The sequence below is a fragment of the Suncus etruscus genome, chromosome 3 (genome assembly GCF_024139225.1).
Source record: "Suncus etruscus isolate mSunEtr1 chromosome 3, mSunEtr1.pri.cur, whole genome shotgun sequence".
NCBI classification, from domain to species: Eukaryota; Metazoa; Chordata; class Mammalia; order Eulipotyphla; family Soricidae; genus Suncus; species Suncus etruscus.
Window position 1 is genome coordinate 32995232 of NC_064850.1, and position 21325 is coordinate 33016556.

Below are 21325 nucleotides of genomic sequence, written 5' to 3' on the forward strand. Positions count from 1 at the left end.
CTCTTTGGATTATATTTTATTACACAAATAATTATCATTGTCCTACAACAATTGAAATGAATAAAAATATTAAGCATGCATTAAATGAAGCTAAGAGCTTTATAAATTGAATTTTTTCACTGACAGTATGTATGGCTAGTTTGTTTTTAATTATTATTTTTGGGGGTTTGGGTCATATTGCGGTGGTCAGGGCTTAATTTTGACTTTAAACTCAGAGATAGCACGTGGGGACTTAGGGCTCAGGGGACCATATGTGATGCCAGGAATCAAAGTGTGGTGGGTCATGTGCAATGCAAGTGCTTTTACCCCTGTACTATTTTTCCAAACCCTAATTGTTTGCTTTATAAACCTCTGAAACTGGGGCCAGAGAGATAGCATGGAGGTAAAGCATTTGCCTTGCATACAGAAGGATGGTGGTTCGAATCCCAGCATCCCATATGGTTCCCCGAACCTGCTGGGGGCGATTCCTGAGTGTAGAGCCAGGAGTAACCCCTGAGCGCTGCCAGGTGTGATCCAAAAACCAAAAAATAAATCTCTGAAACTTTCAAAAAAAAAACTAAAACAAGTAAAGGAGCTTGGAAAAATCATATGTAAAACCAAATGTTCATAATAAAGACCCTATATGGAAAGATCTATCTATCTATCTATCTATCTATCTATCTATCTATCTATCTATCTATCTATCTATCTATCTCTCTCTCTCTCTCTCTCTCTCTCTCTCTCTATCTATCTCTCTATCCATCTATCATCCATCTATCTCCTTTATAGGGTTTTTCTGATTTGACTTCATTTTTTTTAATCAACAAATGCAATTCAATGCTTTATAAAGGGAAAGTTCAGTAATTTAAAGTACCAAAAAGATTAAACAGGACAAAGTAAATTTTGGATCAAAACATTTTAGTAAAACTTACCTTACTACCCCCTGCCTTCAAAAGAAACAAGAGGAAAAAGAAAACATAATATGAAAATTTTTATCAATAAAATACAGTAATTTATTAAATAGAAGATATCATTAGAATTATAAGAAAATATAAAAATGCTTAATTTTTGTTTGCTTTTTGGCTACACCTGGCATTAATAAAGACTTTTCTCCTAAAAATAGAAGAAGAAAAAAGAAAGAAGAAAGAAAGAAGAAAGAAAGAAAGAAAGAAAGAAAGAAAGAAGAAAGAAAGAAAGAAAGAAAGAAGAAAGAAAGAAGAAAAAAGAAAGAAGAAAGAAAGAAGAAAGAAAGAAAGAAAGAAAGAAAGAAAGAAAGAAAGAAAGAAAGAAAGAAAGAAAGAAAGAAAGAAAGAAAGAAAGAAAGAAAAAAGAAAGAAAGAAAGAAAGAAAGAAAGAGAGAATGGAGACTGGGCCAGAGGATAGCACAGTGGTGGGGGGGAAGGTGAGGGGGAGAGGCTTTTATCCTAGCTCTGTACTTAAGGATCATTCCTGGTAATACTGGGTTCTAGAGGTTATCAAATTCAGTTCAGCTGCATGTAAGACAAGCACCATACTTTATTACCTCTTTATCCCCCCAAATTCCTAAAATGTATAGTATAGTTTGGATTTTTAATTTTTTTCAGATTTGAACCACAGTTGGTCCTGAATTGGCTGCGTGCAAGGCAAATGCCCTACCGTTGTGCTATCTCTCTGGCAGTTTTGGATATTTTTATATTAAAAATACTAGAAATCTGACACATTAAAATAGAATTTACTACAAAATATTTCTAGAAAAACTCAATTATTTAAGGCATAATTATATTATTTAGATCATTACATTGTTTAGATATTAGTTTTATATAATTAGATTTATATTGTTTAGATTATACATTATTAATAAGACCAACAAAAATATCAATCAAGTAATCTGTTCATTTTCTATTTTTTTTTGACCAAACTTTGTGGTATGCATGAGCTACCCCTGGCCCTTGCTCCACTCCTCAGGATGCTCAGACTACACTGTGGTGACAGAGCTCAAGTGCTCAACTGAGCTTTAGCCCCTCAAGGAATTTGTCAACTGTCATAAGAAATATTTTCCCAGGGTTGGAGAGATAGCATGGAGGTAAGGCATTTGCCTTGCATACAGAAGGACAGAGGTTTGAATCCTGGCATCCCTTATGGTCCCCCAAGCCTGCCAGGAGCGATTTCTGAATGTAGAGCCAGGAGGAACCCCTTGAGCACTGCTGGGTGTGACCCAAAAATCACTAAAAACAAAACAAAACAAAAAAGGAATATTTTCCTGGGGCCGGAGAGATAGCACAGCAGTAGGGCATTTGCCTTGCACGCAATCGATCCAGGATGACCAGTGGTTCAAATCCCAGCATCCCATATGGTTCCCCCAAGCCTGTCAGGTGTGATTTCTGAGTGCAGGGACAGGAGTAACCCCTGAGCACCATTGGGTATGGCCCCAAAACCAAAACAAACAAACAAAACAAAACAAAACTTTAGTATTTGCCCTTCCTGGAAATATGCTTCCTTTAAGCAAACAAAAACTTAGTCTACAATTACAACCACCACCACCACCACCACCACCACCACCACCACCACCACCACCACTACTACTACTACTACTACTACTACTACTACTACTACTACTACTACCACCACCACCACCACCACTACCACCACCATTTGTTTCATTCCAGCACCCTTCTTACCCCTGGGTTTATTTAGTATCTCCTACTTTTAGGAACACAGTGTTGAACAATAAAGTCAATTTTAAAAACAAATTTTAATTCATCTATTTTCAAATTTGAAAGTTACCTCTCATCACTTGAGGGTTCTTTTTGTTGCAAATGAGGCTTGATTCCGAACATTGGGCGAATATTTGTTGATAAAGCTCTGATTGTATAAATGATTTCATTCTCCCTTGTAACATCACTGTCATAGCCTACCATCAAAATATAAGATTGATTTTAAAGGTTACAATGGATGAGCTGAATTATGTATGAGTCAATAAAGTGCATATAAGAACATCTAACATAAAAATTTAAGTAACATTATTTTTTAGATTTTTTGGGGGAGGGAGTTAGATCCAGTCTAAGAAATTACTCCTGGCAAGCTCAAGGAACTATATAGGATGCCAGGGATTAAACCCATGTCAGCTACATGCAAAGGTAAAAAGCCCTACCAAACTGTGCTATCACTGTGGTTTCATGAAATTAAAGTTTTATAACCAAAGATTGAAATAATATATAGCCAGTAATGTAGAATATTTAAGGATATAAAACAATGTTTTCCTTTCTTCTTCTTTTTTTTTTTTTTTTTTTTTTTTTTTTTGGTTTTTGGGTCACACCCGACAGCGTTCAGGAGTTACTCCTGGCTCTACCCTCAGAAATCGCTCCTGGCAGACTCGGGGGACCATATGGGATGCTAGAATTCGAACCACTGCCCTTTTGCATGCAAGGCAAACACCCTACTTCCATGCTATCTCTCCGGTCCCTAAGCAATGTTTTCTAAAGTATTAAGTGACACAAGGAATTTATTAAGATTAGGTAAATAAAAAAAAAGATTAGGTAAATTTTTTTTTTTTTGGTTTTTGGTTTTTGGGCCACACCCGGCAGTGCTCAGGGATTACTCCTGGCTGTCTGCTCAGAAACAGCTCCTGGCAGGCACGGGGGACCATATGGGACACCAGGATTTGAACCAACCACTTTTGGTCCTGGATCGGCTGCTTGCAAGGCAAACACCGCTGTGCTATCTCTCCGGGCCCTAGGTAAATATTTTATCATATTTTGTTAAAAATGATATAAATGTATATAGTGTATATAAATGTGCATATTCCTATGGATATACTTCAACATTTGTTACAGAAGTTAACTTATCAGTGCTTTCATGATGGCTGCTAAATATATTATGATGCAAAATTAATTTTTAATTTTTCTATAATTTACTAGTCCATTGAGAAAAATAAAAATTAAACATGAAAGTTTCAATATTACAAAATATATTTCAAAAGGGGCCAGAGAAATAGCATGGAGGTAGGGTGTTTGCCTTGTATGCAGAAGGACAGTGGTTTGAATCCCGGCATCCCATAAGATCCCCTGAGCCTGCCAGGATCGACTTCTGAGTGTCGTCAGGAGTAACCCCTGAACACTGCCAGGTGTGACCCAACCCCCCCCAAATATATATATATATATATATATATATATATATATATATATATATATATTTCAATAGTACTCATTTCAAGTATTATTATTTGTAGATAAAGAATAACTGCCATTAGAATGTGTCAATTTGCTGCTCTTTATAAAGTCATTAAAATCAATTTTGAGGTTAAACAAAACAAAAACAATTATCACAATTATTAGTTGTTTAACTTTTGCAGCATGGGTCAGCAATATTAATTTGTTTCTGTTTTAGTTCAAATAACATACTCTACAATGACATACCTCCATCTTCTTCTGAATCTACATCAGATTCCTCACTGTCACAAGGCCTTTTTTCTCGATAGTTTTCCATTTCATGTGTCCAAACCATCAAAGACATATCCATGCCTCCTAAGGTAACCAACATGCTGTCATCGTAAGTCCAGCGAACATTTGTGACATGTGTGCTGTGGGCCACATACCTCTTAAACTTTCCAAATTTTCCCTAGAGATGACAAAATTTAGACAACATTCTGAGAATTAGATTCCTTGTAAAATTTCACTTAGAATTTTCTACTTCTTTATTACTGCAGATTAATCACCACAAAGACTTTTTTTTTTTTGCAGGGGAAAAATAAGACTGACACAGAAAAGAAAAAAAAAAAACACCAATCCCTACCAGGACAAGAAAAATACTTTAATGCATTATTAGTACCATGGCATCACTTTTCTGAAAATCAACTTGGCAATATTCATTAAAAACATAGGTGCTGAAGAGGCAGTACAGTGGCCAGTGCACTTACCTTGCATGCAGTCAACCTGGGTTCAATTCTGGGCATCCCATATGGTCCCTTGAGTCCCACCCAAAGTGATAGCTGAGCTCAGAGTCTAAGGCAAGCTCTGAGCACATGCCAACTAGGTATGGGCCCCTAAAAAGCATAAAAATGTTCTAACTAGGGACTGGAGAAATAGCCTGGAGATAGGGCGTTTGCCTTGCATGCAGAAGGATGGTGGTTCAAATCCCAGCACACCCATAAGGTCCTCCGAGTCTGCCAGGAGCTATTTCTGAGTGTAGAGCCGGGAGTAATCACTGAGTGCTGCCGGGTGTGACTCAAAAACAAACAAACAAACAAAAATGTTCTAACTTGGACTCACTATTTCCCTTGTAAGTATCTATGCTAAGAAAAAAATTTTGTGTGCACAAAATATAAAATTACCATAGTATTTACTACATCAATAAAAAAAGCTTAAATGTTCAAAAGGGTAATAATCAATAGGTACCTGAATGGAAAAGCAGAAATGCATTAAAAACAAATTGTGGGGGCCAGACAGATAGCACAGTAGATAGGGTATTTACCTTCCATGCAGCCAACCTGGGTTTGATCCCCGGCATCCCATTGGTCCCCCGACCCTGCCAGGAGCAATTTCTGAGTGCAGAGCCAGGAGAAACCCCCAGACCTGCCAGGTGTAGCCCCACAACAAGAAAAATAAAAAACTGAAACAAGAGAGATTTTTAGGCCAGAGAGATAGCATGGAGGTAAGGCGTTTGCCTTTCATGCAGAAGGACGGTAGTTCGAATCCCGGCATCCCATATGGTTCCCTGTGCCTGCCAGGGGCAATTTCTGGGTGCAGAGCCAGGAGTAACCCCTGAGCACTGCCGGGTGTGACCCCCCCAAACAAAAAAAACAAAACAAAACAAAAAAAACATATTATGTTTTTTGGAAAAAGAAACAACTGAGAAAGTCAGAATATCAGTCACTATGGACAACATGGTCATATGAACAAAGTAACAGTCCATTGTTCTATGAAACGTTTAAGATATTTATGTTACCAACCTTGAAAAGATGTACACTTAAAGTTTTGTTACCTTTGACTGAAATAGACTCAGGTTTCTTTTTTTTTTTTTTTTTTTTTAATTTTTTTTTTATTTAAACACCTTGATTACATACATGATTGTGTTTGGGTTTCAGTCATAAAAGGAACACCACCCATCACCAGTGCAACATTCCCATCACCCAAGTCCCAAATCACCCTCCTCCCCACCCAACCCCCGCCTGTACCCTAAACAGGCTCTACATTTCCCTCATACATTCTCAATATTAGGACAGTTCAAAATGTAGTTATTTCTCTAACTAAACTCATCACTCTTTGTGGTGAGCTTCCTGAGGTGAGCTGGAACTTCCAGCTCTTTTCTCTTTTGTGTCTGAAAATTATTATTACAAGGGTGTCTTTCATTTTTCTTAAAACCCATAGATGAGTGAGACCATTCTGCGTTTTTCTCTCTCTCTCTGACTTATTTCACTCAGCATAATAGATTCCATGTACATCCATGTATAGGAAAATTTCATGACTTCATCTCTCCTGACAGCTGCATAATATTCCATTGTGTATATGTACCACAGTTTCTTTAGCCATTCATCTGTTGAAGGGCATCTTGGTTGTTTCCAGAGTCTTGCTATGGTAAATAGAGCTGCAATGAATATAGGTGTAAGGAAGGGGTTTTTGTATTGTATTTTTGTGTTCCTAGGGTATATTCCTAGGAGTGGTATAGCTGGATCGTATGGGAGCTCGATTTCCAGTTTTTGGAGGAATCTCCATATCGCTTTCCATAAAGGTTGAACTAGACAGCATTCCCACCAGCAGTGGATAAGAGTTCCTTTCTCTCCACATCCCCGCCAACACTGTTTATTCTCATTCTTTGTGATGTGTGCCATTCTCTGGGGTGTGAGGTGGTATCTCATCGTTGTTTTGATTTGCATCTCCCTGATGATTAGTGATGTGGAACATTTTTTCATGTGTCTTTTGGCCATGCGTATTTCTTCTTTGTCAAAGTGTCTGTTCATTTCTTCTCCCCATTTTTTGATGGGGTTAGATGTTTTTTTCTTGTAAAGTTCTGTCAGTGCCTTGTATATTTTGGAGATTAGCCCCTTATCTGATGGGTATTGGGTGAATAGTTTCTCCCACTCAGTGGGTGGCTCTTGTATCCTGGGCACTATTTCCTTTGAGGTGCAGAAGCTTCTCAGCTTAATATATTCCCATCTGTTAATCTCTGCTTTCACTTGCTTGGAGAGTGCAGTTTCCTCCTTGAAGATGCCTGTAATGTCCTGGAGTGTTTTGCCTATGTGCTGTTCTATATATCTTATGGTTTTGGGGCTGATATCGAGGTCTTTAATCCATTTGGATTTTACCTTTGTACATGATGTTAGCTGGGGGTCTAAGTTTAATTTTTTGCAAGTGGCTATCCAATTGTGCCAACACCACTTGTTGAAGAGGCTTTCCCTGCTCCATTTAGGATTTCCTGCTCCTTTATCAAAAATTAGATGGTTGTATCTCTGGGGAACATTTTCTGAGTATTCAAGCCTATTCCACTGATCTGAGGACCTATCCTTATTCCAATACCATGCTGTTTTGATAACTGTTGCTTTGTAGTACAGTTTAAAGTTGGGAAAAGTAATTCCTCCCATATTCTTTTTCCCAATGATTGCTTTAGCTATTCGAGGGTGTTTATTGTTCCAAATGAATTTCAAAAGTGTCTGATCCACTTCTTTGAAGAATGTCATGGGTATCTTTAGAGGGATGGCATTAAATCTGTATAATGCCTTGGGGAGTATTGACATTTTGATGATGTTAATCCTGCCAATCCATGAGCAGGGTATGTGTTTCCATTTCCGTGTGTCCTCTCTTATTTCTTGGAGCAGAGTTTTATAGTTTTCTTTGTATAGGTCCTTCACATATTTAGTCAAGTTGATTCCAAGATATTTGAGTTTGTGTGGTACTATTGTGAATGGGGTTGTTTTCTTAATGTCCATTTCTTCTTTATTACTGTTGGTGTATAGAAAGGCCATTGATTTTTGTGTGTTAATTTTGTAGCCTGCCACCTTGCTATATGAGTCTATTGTTTCTAGAAGCTTTTTGATAGAGTCTTTAGGGTTTTCTAAGTAGAGTATCATGTCATCTGCAAACAGTGAGAGCTTGACTTCTTCCTTTCCTATCTGGATTCCCTTGATATCCTTTTCTTGCCTAATCGCTATAGCAAGTACTTCCAGTGCTATGTTGAATAGGAGTGGTGAGAGAGGACAGCCTTGTCTTGTGCCAGAATTTAGGGGGAAGGCTTTCATTTTTTCTCCATTGAGGATAATATTTGCCACTGGCTTGTGGTAGATGGCCTTCACTATATTGAGAAAGGTTCCCTCCATTCCCATCTTGCTGAGAGTTTTGATCAAGAATGGGTGTTGGACCTTATCAAATGCTTTCTCTGCATCTATTGATATGATCATGTGGTTTTTATTTTTCTTGTTATTGATGTTGTGTATTATGTTGATAGATTTACGGATGTTAAACCAGCCTTGCATTCCTGGGATGAAACCTACTTGATCGTAGTGGATGATCTTCTTAATGAGGCATTGAATCCTATTTGCCAGGATTTTGTTGAGGATCTTTGCATCTGCATTCATCAGTGATATTGGTCTGTAATTTTCTTTTTTGGTAGCGTCTCTGTCTGGTTTAGGTATCAAGGTGATGTTGGCTTCATAAAAGCTATTTGGAAGTGTTTCTGTTTGTTCAATTTCATGAAAGAGTCTTGCCAAGATTGGCAGTAGTTCCTCTTGGAAAGTTTGATAGAATTCATTAGTGAATCCATCTGGACCTGGGCTTTTGTTTTTTCGGCAGACATTTGATTACTGTTTTAATTTCATCAATGGTGATGGGGGTGTTTAGATATGCTACATCCTCTTCCTTCAACCGTGGAAGATTATAAGAGTCCAAGAATTTATCCATTTCTTCCAGGTTCTCATTTTTAGTGGCGTAGAGTTTTTCAAAGTAGTTTCTGATTACCCTTTGAATCTCTGTCATATCAGTAGTGATCTCTCCTTTTTCATTCCTGATACGAGTTATCAAGTTTCTCTCTCTCTCTTTCTTTGTTAGGTTTGCCAGTGGTCTATCAATCTTGTTTATTTTTTCAAAGAACCAACTTCTGCTTTCGTTGATCTTTCGGATTGTTTTTTGAGTTTCCACTTCGTTGATTTCTGCTCTCAGCTTTGTTATTTCCTTCAGTCTTCCTGTTCTTGGGTCCTTTTGTTGAGCATTTTCTAGTTCTATTAGCTGTGTCATTAAGCTACTCAGGTAAGCTCCTTCTTCCTTCCTGATGTGTGCTTGCAAAGCTATAAATTTTCCTCTCAGTACTGCTTTTGCTGTGTCCCATAAGTTCTGAGAGTTTGTGTCTTTATTGTCATTTGTTTCCAGGAACCTTTTTATTTCCTCCTTGATTTCATCTCGGACCCACTGGTTATTGAGCATGAGGCTGTTTAACTTCCAGGTGTTAAAGTGTTTCTTCTGAGTCCCTTTGGAGTTCACAAATAATTTCAGAGCCTTGTGGTCAGCGAAGGTAGTCTGCAAAATTTCTATCCTCTTGATCTTATGGAGGTATGTTTTATGTGCCAGCATGTAGTCTATTCTGGAGAATGTACCATGTACATTGGAGAAGAATGTGTATCCAGGTTTCTGGGGATGGAGTGTCCTATATATATCCACTAGGCCTCTTTCTTCCATTTCTCTCCTCAGGTCTAGTATATTCTTGTTGGGTTTCAGTCTGGTTGACCTGTCCAGTGTTGACAAAGCCGTGTTAAGGTCCCCCACAATTATTGTGTTGTTGTTGATATTATTTTTCAGATTTGTCAACAGTTGTATTAAATATTTTGCTGGCCCCTCATTCGGTGCATATATGTTTAGGAGAGTGAATTCTTCCTGCTCTACGTACCCCTTGATTAATATAAAATGTCCGTCTTTGTCCCTTACAACCTTCCTGAGTATAAAGTTTGCATTATCTGATATTAGTATGGCCACTCCAGCTTTTTTATGGGTGTTGTTTGCTTGGATAACTTTTCTCCAGCCTTTTATTTTGAGTCTATGTTTGTTCTGACTATTCAGGTGCGTTTCTTGTAGGCAGCAGAAGGTTGGATTGAGTTTTTTGATCCATTTAGCCACTCTGTGTCTCTTAACTGGTGCATTTAGTCCATTGACGTTGAGAGAAAGAATTGTCCTGGGATTTAACGCCATCTTTATTTCAAAATTTGGTGTGTCTTTTGGGTAGTCTTGTCTTAGATTAGGTCTTTCAGTTTTTCTCTTAAGACTGGTTTTGTGTCTGTGAAGTTTCTGAGCTGTTTTTTGTCTGTGAAACCATGTATTCTTCCATCAAACCGGAAAGTGAGTTTTGCTGGGTATAGTATTCTGGGTGAAGCATTCATTTCATTCAGTCTTGTCACAATATCCCACCACTGCTTTCTGGCATTGAGCGTTTCTGGTGACAGGTCTGCTGTAAATCTCAGGGAAGCTTGCTTGAACATGATTTCCCCTTTTGATCTTGCTGTTTTCAGAATTCTGTCTCTATCTGTGGGATTTGTCATTGTGACTAGGATGTGTCTTGGGGTGGTTTTTCTGGGGTCTCTTTTGGTTGGTACTCTTCGGGCATGCAGGATTTGATCACATATATTCTTTAGCTCTGGAAGTTTCTCTTTAATGATGTTCTTGACCATTGATTCTTCCTGGAAATTTTCTTCCTGGGTCTCTGGGACTCCAATGATTCTTAAGTTGTTTCTGTTGATCTTATCATAGACTTCTATTTTCGTCTGTTCCCATTCTTTGACTAATTTTTCCATTGTCTGCTCATTTGCTTTAAGTTTTTTGTCCAATCTCTCCTGCTGTATGGAATTGTTATGTATCTCATCTTCCACAGCACCAAGTCTATTCTCAGCTTCTGATACCCTGTCCCAGAGCTTATCCATTTTGTCATTCACTTCGTTTACTGAGTTTTTCAGGCCTGTTAGTTGACATGTTATTTCAGTTTGGAGTTTTGTCATTTCTGCCTTCATATTTTCTTGGTTCTTATTAGTGTTCTGTTCAACTCGATCCATGGTTTCTTGGAGTCTGTTGAGCACCTTCCATATTGCTAGTCTAAAGTCCTTATCTGAGAGGTTGATTAGTTGTTCAGTCATTATCTGGTCCTCAGAATTGTCATCTTCATTCTCTATGTCTGATGCTGGCCTGCGCTGTTTCCCCATTGTCACATTTGTATTGTGGGTTTTTCTACGTGTTGTAGTGGTATTCATTGTCTATATGATGTAGGCAGCACACTCCTCTGGCTCCTCCCTTTCTGGATGGGCTGACTTGCCTCTAAGGGAGGGGAGTCCTCCGTGGATGAAGCCTCACACTGGGTCAAATCTTAGGCCCGAGCATGTAACAGAGAAGACAGTCCAGAGAGAAATGTTTGCTTCTGTGATATAGCGCCGTTCTTAGTGTGATTTTTCCTTCTTGTTGCAATGGAGTTCTTTCCTTAGAAAGAGTGCACGGCCGCGTAGCGAAGCGGAGCGGCCGTGCTCCTCTGAGCCTCTTTTTGCCCCACTCGCAAGAGTTTCACGCAAGAGGACAGTAGACAGACATAGACAGGTCACACTCACAGTCTTTCACAGCTGAGCCCCACTGGGCCGGTGTACTTTCGCGGATTTTCCCCGCCTGGTGTCACACACAGGGAGCCAGCTTTTGCAAAGGATAGCCGGTTTTTATGCTCTGAAGTCCCTCCCTGAAAATGGCGTCTGGGCGAGCGAGGTTTCTGGAGGCTCTTTTTGCCCCACTCGCAAGAGTTTCACGCAAGAGGACAGTAGACAGACATAGACAGGTCACACTCACAGTCTTTCACAGCTGAGCCCCACTGGGCCGGTGTACTTTCGCGGATTTTCCCCGCCTGGTGTCACACACAGGGAGCCAGCTTTTGCAAAGGATAGCCGGTTTTTATGCTCTAGACTCAGGTTTCTTAGTAATGCTAATGTTCTATATTTTAAACACTGTCTATACCTACAATCTAGATATCTTCTTGATATCTAAGAGAAAATACATTCTTATACATACTTATTATAAGTAATAATGCCAATCAATTTAAGATACTCCATGGGGGGGGGTGGAGGGATAATACAACAGTTAAGGAACTGACTATGGTCCTCTAAGCCACATCGAGTCATCCCTGAACACAGAGCCAGGAGTAAGCCCTGAACATACCTTCATGCGAGCCTCTGCCAAAAAGAAAAAAAAAAAAAACTCACATATGGAATCTCAGAATTATTTTCTTGGAAAGCTGAATTCTCAACAAGAATTCTCTACAAGAATTTTTATCATGTTAACCCCTTTGTGGGGGGCATTGCCAGATAGCAAACCCAGAACCTCACATAAGGCAAGACAAATGCTTAATCACTGAGCTCCATCCAAGTCCAATTCAAGAATTTGTAAATTTTATTTTTCATTTAAATGCTTATCTTAAACTATTGAGAATTTTTTTTTAATTTATTATTTTTTTTGAGGGGGGGCCACACCCATTTGATGCTCAGTGGTTACTCCTGGCTAAACACTCAGAAATTGTCCCCATCTGGGACGCCAAGGGATCGAATCATGGTCCTTCCTTGGCTAGCGCTCGCAAGGCAGACACCTTACCTCTAGTGCCACCTCTCCGGCCCCCAACTATTGAGAAATTTCAAGAATACTAAATGTGTTGGGATTTGATTATGAGTTTATAATTTTGTTTTGTGCCAAGTGAAAGCCTAATACTTCCCAGTAGTTTGAACAAATGAAAGCAATGTGAGATCTGAAGAGCACAGAACATTGTGTCTATTCCAAAAAAATGCTGTTCAGTTTTAGTAAAATGATAGTATTTATTCATCATATCAAATCAATGTAGTTTAATTTTGAGGCATAGTATTTATGATATTCCTACTTAATTACAATATCTTAAAACTACAATAATTTATATTAAAGATAAAGATATTTAATCAAGAGAATTTTGTTTTGGTTTGCTTTGTTTTTGGCCACATCTGGCAGTGCTCAGGGGTTACTCCTAGCTCTGGGCTCAGAAATAGCTCCTGGTAGGCTCTGGGGACCATATGGATGGGGATTGAACCCAGGTCTGTCCAGGGTCAGCAGCATGTAAGGCAAAAGCCTTATGGTTGTGCTATCTCTCTAGCCCCTAATCAAGAGATTATTAAGTGCTAAAATAATCTAAGTTAGTATTAGAAAGGGATATTTTCCTCAAAAAGATATATGTATCCCTTGATACTGAGATAAACTGTATAATACACAAACATTAAGAGATAGTCATATACTACTACTTTTTTTCACAATACAGCCATTTATTTAGGTGCTTCAAATGAATACAAAGGGAAATAAAAATCACAAAATTATACATACTACAACAGTGTGTCATATATTAGATGGTATAAATGAATACACCAAAGTGGTGTGTAATTAAAGAAAAAACGAAATATCCAAAGTGCAGTAGTCATTGGTTTGCTGCTTCAATAAAACACACTTTTATACAGAACTATATACACTACTACTTCTATATTGAAATTTATAAAATATCACAGGATACATAATTTTGTTTTTGGGGGGCCACACCCACTAGTGTTTAGGGCTGACTTCTGGCACAGTGCTCAGTAATCAGTCCTGGAAGAGAATGAACATGGGTGGGCTGCATGCAAGGCAACTGCCTTTCCCACTGAACTTTAATTCTGGCTCCATAATTCTGAGCTTTTCATATTAGAACCTTGTGTGCTACTTACCGGTATGTAATTTTTAATTACAACAATGAAATACTTTCCAAAGGCATTACTTTCATCACTGAATAATCATGATATTTAAGAGGGTTAATGAAAAGTACATACTTTAGCAGGGTACTTAAATAATTTCACAAATCCCAAATCATCTCCAGTAGCAAGGACCGTTTTGTCACTGGTGAGGCAAGAAGTAGTTACATCTGTGACTTCTCCAATTATTGGCCAGATTCCCTCACAGCACAGACCAAGTACACTTGTCCATGATGCCCAACAAATTCTTTCCACCTAAAAAAGAAAAATTAATGCTGTGAATTTACTATATTTAAGCTAAAAAATAAACTGAAATCTAAATATTTTCTGGTATAATTTTGTTACATAATGGGGGCCGGAGAGATAGCATGGAGGTAGGGTGTTTTCCTTGAATGCAGAATATGGTGGTTTGAATTCGAGCATCCCATATGGTCCCCCGAGCCTGCCAGGATCGATTTCTGAGCGTCGTAGAGAAGTAACACCTGAGCGCTGCTGGGTGTGGCCCAAAAACCAAAAAAAAATTTTTATGTGACATAAAACACAAGTTTTAATAAAACATTAAATTATTACTTACGTACTTTATTGTTGTAGCTTCCACTAGATCCTATAGAAAAAATTTAATGAGATATTCAAGATGCCCTTACTATATGACCACTGTTTTAGATGCTGAACATACAGTAATAAATTTTCTGCTCTTTGAATAACCAGAAAAGTTATTCTTATTATTTGTGTCAAATTTCTGCTAATACATCATAAACACATTTTCCAATTAATTAATCATTATTGGAAACATAATTAGAAATAATTATTGAAAAATTTCTTGTCTGTCTTTATTAAGCCATTTTCATGCCAAACTTATTTAGCCTCACTTTCTTGGCATGTCATAAAGGTTGCTAATAATCTCAAGACACAAAACTGATCACATTTTTTCTTTCTTTTTCCTTTATTGAGGGGTCACAGCTGAAGGCAGTGCTTGGGAGCCACTGCCCGTAAAACCTGGGGAATCACTCAGTGTTAAAAATTAAATCCTGTCTTCTGAACTTCCATGACTTTGAATCACACCCCCATCCCCTGTCGCCTGGTTCTTCTCTTTGAAAAAAGGTGTACACTGCTCAGAAGATTTAAAAAATATGCAATACTCCAATCTTACATGCATGCCTTCTATTTACAATTGTTTTAACAATCAGACAAGGAAGGGCTTTATTCCTTTTTTTTTTTTCTTTTTGGGCCATACCCTGTGATGCTCAGGGGTTACTCCTGGCTATGTGCTCAGAAATCACTCTTTTTTTTTGTTTGTTTGTTTTTTTTTTTTTTTTTTTTTTTTTTTTTTTTTTGGGTCACACCCGGCTGTGCTCAGGAGTTACTCCTGGCTGTCTGCTCAGAAATAGCTCCTGGCAGGCACGGGGGACCATATGGGACACCGGGATTCGAACCAACTACCTTTGGTCCTGGATGGGCTGCTTGCAAGGCAAACACCGCTGTGCTATCTCTCCGGGCCCCAGAAATCACTCTTGGCTTGAGGGACCAAAAGGGATGCCGGGGATCGAACCAAGGTCCGCCCTGAATTGGCATGCAAGGCAAACACCCTATTGCTGTGCTATTGCTTCGGCCCAGCTTTATGCCTTTAAATACAGCATCTCTTCCGCTGCCCATTGATGTGGTCTACACAGAATTATAAACTTACAAGAATAATATTTACTATTCAAATAACCTAAAAATAGCTTTCACATCTAATTAAGCAAAAGGAAGGTAGCATTAGTTTTCTTATCTTTTTTTTTTTTTTTTTTTGCCATACATGGTGGCACTCAGGGGTTATCTGGCTTTTTACTCAGAAAGTAACTCCTGGAAGGCTCAGGGCACCATAGGGGATCCCAGGGATTGAACCCAGGTCAGCCACATGCAAGGCAAATACCCCTGCCAGCTGTGCTATCACTCTGGCCACTTTCTAATCCTTCTTTTTTTTTTTTTAAAATATATTTTTTATTTAAGTAACATGATCATAGTCATAACCAGAACACCCCCCCCTTTCACCAGTGTAACATTACCCCCTCCCCCCTTCCCATCCCCTGCCTGTATTCGAGACAGGCATTCTACTACAGTTATTTGTTTTTAAGTTCAGTAAGTTGTATTTTTTTTTCCTTAAAGGATAAGAGTAAAAACTATAGTAAAGGTGTGATAGTGTGTAGCAGGTCAGCCCCTGAAGAGGTTGACTGATGGAGGGATGGAGAATGAGGCCCTTTTCTTCCAGCTCGGAGCACGCGTCTGCCACCCTGTCTAGCCCACGGTTCTGAGGTGAAACGGCGGGTAAACAGCTCGCAGACAATCAGGCTCGTGGAAATATTTGCTTTATTCGGATGGACAAAACTGAAGTCCAAAGACTCAGATTCAGTTCCAGCCAGCAAAAAGCCCTCGCCTTCCACAGACCCTTGCTCTTATAGTCCAGAGTCAGGTCCCACCCAATGGTGGGATCAGATACCAACCAATGGTGGAAGCAGAATCAGGTCCTACCCTAGGGTGGGGGCAGAATGCCAGGTCACACCCTAGGGTAGGGCACAATCACCTAATCAGATTAGGGTGAGCAACATAGTAATCCCCCCAAATATTTACATACACAACAATTCCCCCTTTTGTTTTTAGTAAACAAACAATATTGTCTACAATTATTAAAAGAAAAATTAGTCACTAATAAAAGAGCGGCTGTTTGCATAAGCGCATCACAGGAAAATGTAAAGAAAAACTTCTAACCTAAGCACAGGGTGTCTAAAACCAGAAACATGTATCAAGGAATCAACTACAAGCTCCTGACAAGATAAATTTAAGACGTACATAGATCTTTCGAAGAGACACCAGAAAGGTTGTGTAGCAGGCAAGGAGAAGCACCTTTTCTTTATTTGTTTGTTGTTTGGTTTTTGGGTCACACCTGGCAGTGCTCAGGAGTTACTCCTGACTCCACGTTCAGAAATCGCTCCTGGCAGATACCGGCATTTGAACCAATGACCTTCTGCATGAAAGGCCAACGCCTCACCTCCATGCTATATCTCCAGCTCCATTTTCATTCAAGTTCAGGTAGACCAGAAAGCCCATCTTTGAGGGCATTGAACTAGGCCTTTATTTCAGAAGAAGAGGCTCATACACCCTCTGCACAGTGGGGAGCCACTGCAATGATGATCAATAGGTATCTGAACTTAGTCCAAGTTCTTAATCCTGTCTGAAGTCCATAAGATGTCTGAAATTGATGTCGACTATTTATAGATGGGAGCTTAAGTCACAAACCAAAACAAAATGTTTAAGGCAGAGACCCTCCCTGTGTAAATAAACAACTTGAGGGCCCATCCAAAATGGATGGAACCTTCTATAAACCTAGTATTTTGCCTATGATGCGCCCAGCAAAAAACCCTGAGAACAGACAAAAATATCATTTAGGAAATTATAGACAATAATATCTAACTCACAAACCTAAAGTCAAGAAAGCAAAACATTAATGTAATACAACATCGATTCCTAATATTAAAAACTAAAATAGAAAAACATTAATTACGATAGTCAAAAGAAGTGTAGTACCAAACATAACTTCAAAGGATTACAGTTATAGGAAAAACAACAGATGTAATTTCTACAGAGTTCAATACCAATCTGTAAATATGAGGGGTCTGGAACTCAAAAAAGACCGGCAGAAGACACTTGATGGGTCTGGAAAAGCGGGTTGAAGCCTTGTACAGGAGATAACATCAAGCTGAATGAAGAAGGAAGGCCAGTACAGTCATCCATGTGTTGGGGCATCCCCAAGCGTTACATCATTACATCATAAGTTGGTTGGGCTTCTGTATTTCCTTTGGGATCGGTGCAATCTTGGGGTAGCCATTGTAGAAACGGTCAACAATAGCATTGTGTATGTGGATGGAAAACCAGAAATTCAGATAGCACAGTTTAACTGGGATCCAGAGACTGTGGGTCTTGTCCATGGATCTTTCTCTGGTGTTACATTGTGACACAAATCCCAGGTGGCTTCATTTCCAACAAGTTTGCAGCATATATGGTGTAAAACTCCAACAGTCATGGATTTCTTCTTCCCGCCGAGATCAGGAAGCTTGTAGTTGTGGGTGAAGGAGATGGGTTGCACATGTGAAATCCTGAAAATTAAAATGTTAAGGACTAGGAAGAGAGAAGGAAGGATAAGGAAGACTAATTTGGGGAAGATAAAAGGAAAAAGGAAACTATATACAAAATATGCAGAACAGACAGACACTAAACAAGACATACATACACAGACTTCACAAAAAATATGGCCATAACACTCACTCATACTAAAAAATATTTGTTGGAAAGGATCCAAAATAGAGCAAAAGAAAAGAGCATTCAGCTGAATCAATTAAAAGCTCCTTAAAATGTAATAGCCGGCAATTGTTTAGATAAATCATTTCAAATTCACTAAAAATATTTTTTTTTTGCCTAGCAGATCTGAAAGAGAATTTCATGCGTAATACAAACATGGACAACTCTACTATACGTGTATATCAGTATATATACAAAGTTATTGTATAACAGTAACTTTATGATAATCAATCATAGGCAAGAAGCACTGTGAAGAAAGTCCACCTAAAATTATCATTATGTAAGCGTCTTAAAACCTAAATTGAAGGAAATAAAGCAATGATGTTAAAATAAAAAGAGTGAAAGTCGTTAAATGAGTATACCTAGAAAGAAAAACAACATTAATATGATGAGAAATTTCTCTTTCAGGTGAACCTTGACTAAATTAATTTGTAAAATTTCATGATTAACTGAGACCTAGAGCAATAATGAAATTAAGACATAAATCCATCCTACAAGGAAACACATTGGGGATTCATGATTTTCAATCTATATTCATTGATCATGCCTGTGGAAAGAATCCTAGAGCATTAATAGCAACTGATAGGGAAGTAAAATGATTATCTGGTGTTCATTGTAGATCTCTAAGAAGTATAAAACAGGATGTATGCTGCTTGGATTTCACCAATGTATTAGGGACTTTTTTATCTTCTTGTCATCAAATTGATCCAGTGTTGTTTTGCAGCAATTTTACAGTATGAAGTACAGTGTCCATAGTGAACTTTACCATAATGGTTTGACACCGATGATAAGTTGTATTTCTTAATCTTGCTTTTATTCTCTGAAGTGAATTCCTCTAAATTGAGGTCTTCTAGAGGAAAATCTACATAAGTATGCAATTTTTTTATTTGTTTGCCATCAAAAGCAAAACGTTTCAAGTGTATTATAAGTACTGGTGGCAGTTTCCATAAGTACGTTTTCTTTGAAAAATCCCTTCTATTTTTGCAACTGTTGCACAGAACTTTGTTGTCATTTCTTAATTCTTCTTCTTTAAAAAATTCAGAGAGGCATTCCTGTAATGTACATTTATCTGTAGATGTAACAGCCAAAGACAAATGAACAAATGTCTCATAAACCTCAGACTTTTGGTGGCAAGTGAGACACTGGAGTATAGATTTGAATTGTCCTTGAAAGAGATCATAAATAATAGATTTATGAGCCTTTTGGTGTTCTGGACTAAATTGTTCATAATTTTCATTTCCCATGAGATGTGTAGTTTTGTCTGTCATTAGATTTACAGTAAGCAAGTCCTGATGTAATCCCTCTATTAGGAACATCAGTAGTTCGTGAGGATCCTGCTGATTGTGTCCAGCAAACTGGTCATTAAGTAAACCAATTGTTACTTTGAAGCTTTCAGGGTTAATATATCTATGAAATCCATTTCCCATGGTTTTGATGAGCCGACCAAATTCTTCGGCTAATTTACCTTCATGCCCCATCGGATTTTTCTTGTTAATATCCTTTTGATAATGATCTTTATAAAAATACTGAGTTAAGTCTGAAATATTATACAAGCATTGCAATATTGAGTTCATGTAGCAAGAGTTTCCTATATTTTGGAGCCCAGTTAAGACAGGTTCCTGTCTTTCCTTTTGCATCTCGGAGTGTAAGGGTTTATCACTACCATCAGTCTCACTCATTGTATGGTGTGTGACAGCTAAATCGTTCCCTGCCCCAGAGACCTTAGTAATATTACTGCTGTTAGTGTCTGAAGTATTCTGTTTTTTCTCTGAAGGGGAGTTTGTAGTCTGAACCTGATCATTTGTGCTAGCCCGATTTCTAACAAGACGTAATGGAACCCAAAATTTCTTGGGAGGGTCTTCATTTATAGAAACATAGGCATAACCCCTTCCTCTTAGGAGAAGATAGCCAGCTATCCATTTTTCATCCTCCTTGATCCAAATAGGTTTATGGGTTGTTTCTTGTCTCTGAATATCTTCTTTAAAATGTCTTTCCGCTGCAGTGTAGCTTTCCCCTTGGGGTAAGTTAAAGTAATTTAGTGTGATAAGAGTCAAAGATAGCAAATCCGTTGGTGGTAAACCTCTTTTTCTATTTTTTTGCAATTGAGTTTTTAAGGTTCTGTGAGTCCTTTCTACAATGGCCTGTCCCCTACAATTGTAAGGAATTCCTCTGAGATGTCTTATCTGCCATTCCTTACAAAAAAATTCAAAAGTTTTGCTAACATAGGCTGGCCCATTATCAGTTTTTATAGAATATGGAATACCCATCACAGAGAAACATTGTAAAAGAAAACTACAAGCAGCCTTAGATTTTTGAGAAGACATGGGAATTGCCCACATAAACCGAGAATAAGTGTCCACCACAACATGAAGATAAGGTTTCCTTGGAAATAAATCTGTTTGAGTTATATCCATTTGCCAAAGTTCGTTAGACTGTAAGCCTCTTGGGTTTGCTCCTGCTATGTGAGTCTTTTCTGTTAACGGTGCACATACGTTGCAGTTTTCTACAATTTCTCTAGCTTGCCTCCATGGAATTTGGTAATTCACATGTAAACGGCGAGCATTTGTGTGTAGGGCTGAATGTTCCTCTACAGGTGATTTAAATATAGGCATTGCTAGCAAGTCAGCAGTTTTATTTCCTTGAGCCATAGGTCCTGGAAGACCTGAGTGGGCTCTAATATGTGTGATGAAGATGGGCTCAGTTCGTTTTTGAAGAAGCTGCTGTAATTGTTTAAGTAAGTCCTGTATGATCGGGTTATTAGCATTAAGGGATGCAGTGGCTATCACATGACATAAATTTACCACATACAAAGAATCAGAAACTATATTCATGGCTTCAGATACATTTTCTAATAGGTAAATTAACGTTGCTAATTCAACTTTCTGTGCAGATTTATATTTGGTATCTATGGTCATATTAATGTTGTCTCCAGTTATTCCTCCTTTTCCATTTTGGGATCCATCAATGTAAAAAACCTTGGCATTGGGAATAGGGGAATCCCGAACAATTGAAGAAATAACAAACTGAGTTTTCTTTAAAAAGTCCCAAATTTTTCCTGCTGGATAATGGGAGGATATTTCTCCTGTGAAATCTGAGAGGGCCCTTTGTAGAGATTCATTAATTGGCAATATTGACTCAATTTCCTTTTTTGGTACTGGCAAAACTATTATATCTGGGTCAAAACCTAGTAAAGATATAGATCTGAGTCTTGCCTTGATAATAATCTCTGAAATCAGTTGCAAGTAGGGGACAACTGAGCGAGGTTGTTTGTTATGTAAATACACCCATTCCAAAGGTCCT

At 38.3% G+C, this 21325-nt stretch overlaps 1 protein-coding gene across 1 annotated transcript in view; it reads right to left on the reverse strand.

Annotated features, from left to right (window-relative positions):
• Window positions 1-21325, reverse strand: part of EML5 (EMAP like 5) — a 219618-nt gene that overhangs the window by 47379 nt on the left and 150914 nt on the right. The window contains exons 25-28 of the mRNA XM_049769917.1: window positions 13772-13948; window positions 4374-4575; window positions 2743-2869; window positions 912-926 (exon numbers count right to left, since the gene is read on the reverse strand). Of these exons, the coding sequence (XP_049625874.1) occupies window positions 912-926; window positions 2743-2869; window positions 4374-4575; window positions 13772-13948 (521 nt within the window). The remainder of the gene's footprint in view (window positions 1-911; window positions 927-2742; window positions 2870-4373; window positions 4576-13771; window positions 13949-21325) is intronic.